This window comes from Choristoneura fumiferana, chromosome 25 (assembly GCF_025370935.1).
Source record: "Choristoneura fumiferana chromosome 25, NRCan_CFum_1, whole genome shotgun sequence".
NCBI classification, from domain to species: domain Eukaryota; kingdom Metazoa; phylum Arthropoda; class Insecta; order Lepidoptera; family Tortricidae; genus Choristoneura; species Choristoneura fumiferana.
The window spans coordinates 4,391,936-4,400,391 of record NC_133496.1 but is presented as its reverse complement, the minus strand read 5'-3'; the positions used below and the strand labels follow the sequence as shown (position 1 = coordinate 4,400,391).

Here is an 8,456-nt window from a genome sequence, read left to right as displayed (position 1 = left end):
TTAGAGCATCGGCTATCATTCTTTCAGTACTCAGATACTTTACAACCATAAACCCTTTTTGCACTAAATCTTTAATAAAATGAAATCTAACATCAATATGCTTAGTGCGCTTATGACACAATTCTTTGTTCTCAATTAACTTATGCGCACTCTGATTATCATTATAAACAATAATGCTCATATGGGTATCTGGAAGTATCTCTGACATAAGGTTCTGTATAAAACATAAGTCCTTAGATACATCTGCTATAGCCATATACTCAGCTTCAGTACTACTCAACGCTACCGACCTTTGCTTTCTGGATTCCCAATTAACTGTGTTATTTCCCAGCTTTATAACGAAACCAGTATAAGACTTTCTATCAAGACAGTCATTTCCCCAGTCAGCGTCACTATATGCACTTAATGACAATTCCTTACTTTTTATAAACAATAAACCGTAATTAATTGTACCTGCTAAATATCGTAGCAAACGCTTGGCAGCTGACCAATGTGATTTCCCATAACAGTTATTATACTGACTAAGTTTGCTACACGCGAAAGCAATATCCGGTCGTGTACAGACAGACAAATACATTAATGAACCAATAAGCTGTCTGTACTTGAATGTGTCATCACTTAAACATTCATTTTTATTTTCCAATTCTAACTTAGTACACTGAAGCATAGGTGTATATACAGGCTTACAATTAGACATATTAAATTTATTTAAAATGCTCTTTATGTACACAGTCTGGTCCAAAGACAAAGTCCCGTTTTTTCTATCTCTACGAACACGGATACCTAAGTAGCTTTGTATGGGACCCAGATTTTTAATGTTAAATTCTTTCTCTAATGTTTGCAATAGCTTGACTTTACATAAGCTATCTTTTTGATAAAACAAATAAAAATCATCAACATACAATGCTATGATAACAAAATCATTTTTTGACCTTATGTAGTACACACAAGGTTCACTTTTACTTTGAACCAAACCATTGTTACACAGAACATTGTGAATTTTTAAATTCCACATGCGACTAGATTGCTTCAGTCCATATATACTTTTTTGAAGTAAACATACCTTATTATGGTCTACATTATAACCTTTAGGTTGTTCCATATAAATGGTCTCTTCTAAATTTCCATTCAGAAATGCTGTAGTTACATCAATGTGATCTATATTTAAATCTAGTTCATTTGCCAAACTAAATAATATCCTCATGGTAGAGTGGCGTACGACAGGCGAGAATGTATCATTGTAATCAATCCCCTCCTGCTGCGTAAAGCCCCTCGCGACGAGTCGTGCTTTATGACATATAAAATTACCAGAGGCATCATTTTTAATTTTATATACCCACTTACTTTTTACCACATTGACGTTCTTAGGTCTGTCTACCAGCTTCCAAACCTTGTTCTTCATTAGCGAGTCGTATTCCTGCGTCATAGCAGCTCGCCAGTCATCAGCATCAGCACTGGATACGGCCTCTTCGTACGTAGTTGGCTCGAACGCACGACCATTCGCCATCAAAGATAAATCGTAATCGGCATACCTCTTGGGTAGAGCAGAACGCGTACTACGCACTGGACGCTCTGTAGAGGTCGAAGGTCGGGCTTCCGCCTCTGCCGTCACTTCCCCTCCAGCAGACGTGGTGCTGCCCGGTGAGCACTCTTTCACTCCCGCAGAACCATCAGATAGAGAGCCACTCTCACTTGCAGAGCAATACTCTTCATCAGCTCCATCTGAAAAATTTAATGAGTAATTATGATCACGTTTAATACTCTCTAAAATGTTGCTACTATCATTTACAACTCCTATATCAGTACTATCATTCCTGCTAATAGACTCGATGCTACTCTCATTTACATCACTAGGACTACTACTTTCGTTCCTATTACTAATTCCTATGCTACTCTCATTCACATACCTAGGACTACTCGTTTCGTTCCTACAAATTCCTATGCTACTCTCATTCACATCACTGACAATAGTACTCTCATTCCTACTGCTGGAACCAATGCTATTCTCATTCACATCACCTGACAATGACACATTGCAATTGTCCTCATTATTTATAAATCCATAAATAAAATCCAAATTAAAATTATTGCAATTATCATTATCATTTTGTCGAAAATTATAAAACCTATTTTCTAAAAATTCTACATCTCTTGACAATACAACTTTTCTCGGGTCTAAACAGTCAGCCAACCTATAACCTTTACTTGTGTCTGAATAACCCACAAACACATATGGTTTTGACTTTGCATCTAATTTACCACGTTTAACATCTGGTACCTTTACATATGCCATACAACCAAAGACCCGGAGTTGACCAAGGTCCACTCTAGACCCAGTCCATACCTCCTCCGGAATACGTCCACCTAATGCCACTGTTGGAGATCTATTCTTCAAATATATGGCGGCCATCACAGCCTCACCCCAAAAACGGCGGTCCAGTCCTGACTGCTGCAGCATGCACCGGACTTTATTCATTAAAGTGCGGTTGAGCCTCTCCGATACGGAATTCTGTTGTGGACAATATGGCACTGTTGTTTGATGCACTATACCCTTTCTTTTCATGAAATGAGAAAGTTGTTTGTTGCAATACTCTCCGCCATTATCTGAACGTAGACACTTAACGTACAGCCCTGTCTGCTTTTCTAACATACTAACTAATTCAATAAAACGGTCACATACCTCAGATTTCTTCTTTAATAAGAACCCAAATGATTTCCTCGTGCAGTCATCCGTGAAGGTGAGCAGATATTTCGCGCCACCCCAGCTACTCGGCAGTGGGCCACATACATCAGAGTGTATCAGAGCTAGCGGTTTATCAGCTAGCACACTTGCCCCTTTAGGAAAAGGCTTAGCGGCCAACTTCCCCTCAAGGCAAGGAACACATTTACCTTCCTGCTGTCCTTGGTTCTGCAACAAAAGATTTTTAGGCAACCTATCCCCAAGCGACTGCAAATCCCTCTGATTAATATGCCCCAACCTCTGGTGCCACAATTGTTTTGCATCCTGAGTAGCAACTGCGGAACTAACAAACTCTCGCCCTTGTGAGGGTTTGTAGTTCACCACATTGCACGAATTCTCACCTATGCTCAATCTATACATACCGTTTTGTACAAAAGCAGACGCAACCCTGTTAAGCCCTTTGTCTACAATGACACACCCTGTCCTGTCAAACCTCACGCTGTAACCTCGACTAATTAGCCTACTAACAGATATTAAATTTGTTGCAAGACCTGGTACATACAAAACGCTACACAATTTTCTTAATTTACCATTTAAGTTCAAAAATACATCACCTATACCTTCACATTGCATATGTTCATTATTTGCAACTGTCACTTTATTATTAAAAGTCTTCAAATTGACAAAAGAGTCCAGAGAATTACACATGTGCGAAGTACATCCAGAGTCCACGAACCACACATCCCGGTGCACCTCAAAACCTGCAGCCATGGCCTGGTCTTCGCTACTCTTGCTCCTGTGCTTCAGTTTCAATTTTAAACAATTTGCCTTCATGTGACCTACTTTCTTGCAGAAGTGACATCTTCCTTTAAATGATCTATTCTTCAAAAGAAATGCAGTGTTGTTTTCGGAGTCAGACTTCCTGTATTCCTCCTGTAACAAGCGAGCTCGGACAACCTCGCTGGACAATTTCTTTGTCATATTTGCGGTCTCCAAATTTGAAACAAGAGAATCATACTCAACAGGCAATCCACTCAACAATACCTCTGCTACTTCAGTGTCTTCAATTATTTTACCTATATCGGCCAATTGTTGAACATTTGTCATTATAGCTTCTATGTAATCTGACATGGACTTGAAATTGCAGAACTCTATTCTGTGTAATTGCCTTAACAAGAGTACTCTGCGCACCAAACCTGAATCTTCGAAGACGTCAGCAAGGCATTTCCACGCCTCCTTGGCGGTTTTGGCATTTCTTACGTATTGGTATAGGTTTGATTTAGTAGCTAAGCATATTCTTGCTAGGGCGCGCTGGTCACGCAGCACATCTCCCTCATTAGTACCAGTCTCCACAATGTCCCACAATCCATCATGCATCAATGACATTTTTACTGCGAATTTCCAAGAATGGTAATTGCGAGCGCCTTCCAGTTTTTCAATGCTGGCATGAGAGCTTGCGGCATGCATCACTGTCGCTTGCGAGTTCGCGGCAGGCATGTTGCCACGAGGTTCCAACACATCATCACCATTAGCAGGCATATCGCTCCAAAAAAATATAAATATTTGCGCTTACTTGTGTTCAGTCAGATGCTTAACCTCATCCATCCACGTTCTTCGTGAACTGGGCATACATAACCTGTAGGAGCAGCAGTCGGTGTCCTTTCAGAGGTTTATCGTGGATACAATAAAATGTAGACGGATGATTTCTCAGATGAATCAGGATTTATTCAATTACAGCACAGCAACAACATCATATATTATACTACTCTTTGAACAACATAACAAGCAGTGAGTCGACGGGCGGAAGACGAGATAGAGAGCAGTAGACAACCCATGGTGTTGTCATTACACAAAAGGTCATAAGGCATGCCATGCAATAGAGATAATGCATATCTACATGCCCATTCATTATCAATCTTAACAAGGTCAGTCGAAGAAACCGAATAGGTAGTGTACTTAACTACCAGGTGAAACCTTTTCGTCCTATTTCGTGATACTTTCTTTGGCAAATGTATATGTAATCATGACAATCGACAGAGGACTTATTGTCTTACCCCCTTATTCATAAAACTTAACAAGCCTATGTTAACTAACAAATGCTTTGTCCCTTTCTAACAAATACAAATGTTGAAGTGACAGATAAGGACAAACGAATTTTAGCGGCATTTTAACTAAAATAGGTTTGATTGTCGTTTATGAATAAGGGGGTATGTCTAAAGCACTCGGGATCGCAAACCTTTTCACCACTTCTTTTTGTCACACACACGACGAGCGAAAGAGATAGTGATGCGATCACGACCGCCCGCGTTTTAGACAGTAAGTAGTAGGAGGTACTGCCTGCAGGGCTACTACGAAACTCGAAGTTCGCGTCGTGCGGTCCCGAACCCAACGACGCTTATATTATTTTCGTAGTAGCCCTGCTGCTCTGCTGGGTAGTTACTACGAAGTGCAAAATTCAAACTTGGTATCTTGCCCTCCCGCTGACGCTAAATGCTAATGTTATTTAATGTGTTAGTACGAGAGTGAAGAGGGACGGTGCGATACGACCTTCGATTTTCGAATTTCGTAGTAGCTCCACTGGTTCACGATTCAGATGCGTCGACTATTATACCTATATAACTCCTACTGTATGTTTTTTTGCTCCGTAAAAACTATTGCAGTTTTCTTTAGCAAAATATTTAAGCGACTTTATTGGAAGTATTAAAGTAAATTGATTATGCAAATAAACGTTCTGTGGTAACAAACCAAATAAGTTGGTTTTTCATTTAAAAACAATACTTTCTTCTCCAAAATCTTTTTCCGTAATTTTAAATATGAAGTTCCCAACTCGAAATTGTTTAACTTTTTACCAACCTTTCGTTATTAAAAGTTCGTTTGTTAAAAGTTTCGGTGAGTGTGATAATGACCTACCTGCAGCCACGACAGCGCGGCCAAGATCTCAAAAAATCAAACAGACCTAAAAGAAAGACATATTGATGATCCACCTTGATGATTGGCAATCTAGCACCGTGCGCTTTGACCGAAACTTTTTCCACGCCCGAGTAGGTAAAGTATGGAACCAGCTTCCTGGGACAGTGTTTTCGGAGCGGTACAACTTAGGGATCTTTAAAAAACGAGCTTATCAGTCTATCAAAGGGCCGGCAACCGGCACCGGGCATAAAGTACAGTCAGCAAAAAAAACTCATATTAAAAGAATTTTAAGAAGACTTTTATTGAACTGTTTACGGAACCCTTCATGTACGAGTCCGACTCGCACTTGACCAATTTTTTATCTTTATGTCGTATTTAATTTTCCAATCACAAGTTTTGTACTGTAAGTACTTAAGTAATTTTAAGCGAAAGATTTGCGCGCCTTTGTTGTATTTTATTTATTTATTTATTTGAAAGAAAGAAAATACATTTATTTAACGCCATAAAAACAGACATAGTACAAATACAAGACATACAATACGCTAAACAGGTCCCCACTCAGCATAAGCCGTGGCGCTGATTTTCAGTGAGGACCTTATATATTCAAATTACAACTTAGGTAAGTACTACACATTACATATTCATTACATTATATATTCTCGCCAAACTGCTACGTTTGATGGCGATTTTCATTGAGCTTTAAACAACGACAAAGGAGATAGCGTCCATAAATAATATAGGAAGTGCCACGAGAGTTGTAGTAAATGAAACACACACACACACAGCTACAACAAACATGTCGTGTAATGACAGCAGGATTTTGACATTTATACTCATTCATTTCATTCATTCTCCTTTTGTGATATCAGTTCTTTTTGTAGCTGTGTGTGTAATCAATCATTGACTTCAACTCTCGTGGCACTATCTATACTAACTAAAAGGTTTACAAAAGTTAAATCATTACACACTTAGATTTAACTGTTGTTTGGCTAAATTCAAAGTTCAACAGCTTCTCTAAGCTAGCTTTCTAAAAGTAAGTAGTAAAATATATAACCCTCCTTTGGGCAATCGGATAAAAAAGAATTGAACTTCTTTCTTCATTATCTATAAAAATACACCCCTCAAATGTCAGCTGTCACTGATTGATAATAGAAACGTCAGTGTCAATTTTTTCCTTTCCGTTCATGGATACGTTTTTCCTTTCTACTTGTTGAAACTTGCGTTTGCAACGGTTTTACGGTTCAATTAAAATTTATCGAGTTCGCTCCTTTTTACATCGGGCTCAGATAAAACCCAAGCAACAATGGGAGACAATGAAGATTTCGAGGATAACCAATACCCGGATAACGACGAGTTTGTGCCTTATGTGACCGCCGGCAATCTTGCACAAAGAAATGGCGCGAAAGTAACTGTTTGGGGTAAAGTCACGAAAGTATCAGCGAGCGAGGGCTTCTACGTCAAAACCGTGGACGACCAAGAGATACTTATCAAGCTAAGAAAACCCTTAGCCGAGCCTCTAGAAGGTTGGTACGAGATCTTCGGCGTGTCACAAGGGAAGAGCATCCTTTGTGAGGAATACGTACCGTTTAGTGAAGAAATGGCGAAGAATATTGATATTGAGGGACACAAGGGATTGGCGAAGTTACTAGTGGCCTTAGATGACCCATGGAATCTCGGTGAAGATGGAATCAGCGGTGTCAATGGTGTAGTGCCTATGGAATGAACTAACTTCATCACTATTGAGTTTTCGATCGCTAAGCAGTGGTAGTTCTTAAATTTATAAGTATAAGTATATTAAATTAAACTAAAACGCATTAAAGTTCATTTATTTCAGATTTTGATACATCATTCCTATTATACCATTACCCATTAGAGTCATAAAGCATTCTCTTAACTATAATTATACTAATCTATTACTAATGCTTGATTATGCCTTTATTATTTGTCAATACAGCATTATGTTAATGCCTAATGTAGATCTTTAATATAGCAAGCAAAAAATTTTCATGATTTGTAAAATAAAAATATTGTAAAGCTCAGTACCTGCTTCAAATACAAATACAAAAATTATTATCTTTATTTTGCATAGAAATGTGGCACAAAAGCTGGTAAAAAAATTTCACACATTCCACCAGAAACAGGCATAATAAATATGAGGAAACATGCTTTGAGGCACATTTAGAGTACCACAATAGTAATGACCACATAATAAATAACATGATTACTAAAATGTCACAATTATAATTAAATATACCAACGGTTGAAAGGAGAAATTGACTAAGCAACATTTTTGTGAATATTTTGAGACAGCTAAAACAACAGAGAAAATTTACTGATTCCGACCATGTATATAACTCACTATCTTAAAAAAATGTGGCTTAGTCAATTTCTCCTTTCAACCGTCAATACTATTTAAATGTTACAATTACTATTCAGTTGTGAAAATAGTTTACAATTAGACATACTAGGTGTAGCATTCATCATCATCATATCAGCCTACAGCAGTCCACTGCTGGACATATATGCCTCTTCCATGGCGCGCCACAACACTCTGTCTTCAGCCCCTCGTATCCATCTGCTGCCAGCGACTCATAAGTCCACCCTACACTACGTTTTCCCATCCGTGGTCTCCATTCGAGGACTCGTCTGCTCCACCGTTCATCTGTCCTGCGCCAGACGTGGCCAGCCCAACACCACTTCAGCAAACTAATTCTTTGAGCAACATCAGTGACTTTTGTTCTTTGTTGGATAATGTGATTTCGGTTTTTATCCTTCAAAGAAACCCCTGCATTGCTCTCTCCATAGCTCGCTGACTGACCCTGACTTTGTGGATTGGTGTAGCATCACAACAAGAGAATTCAGTCCC

General features: G+C 38.8%; 1 protein-coding gene across 1 annotated transcript; it reads left to right on the top strand.

Annotated features, from left to right (window-relative positions):
* The first annotated feature begins 6,742 nt into the window (after positions 1 to 6,742).
* On the top strand, positions 6,743 to 7,423 carry LOC141442226 (uncharacterized). The gene has a single exon (XM_074107150.1). The coding sequence runs from the start codon at positions 6,894 to 6,896 to the stop codon at positions 7,311 to 7,313; it is 420 nt and encodes a 139-aa protein (XP_073963251.1). The 5' UTR covers positions 6,743 to 6,893; the 3' UTR covers positions 7,314 to 7,423.
* The last annotated feature ends 1,033 nt before the right edge of the window (positions 7,424 to 8,456 follow it).

Bases quoted from the DNA above. Each gene is read 5' to 3' on its own strand.
- LOC141442226 (XM_074107150.1), top strand. From the start codon at position 6,894: ATGGGAGACAATGAAGATTTCGAGGATAACCAATACCCGGATAACGAC.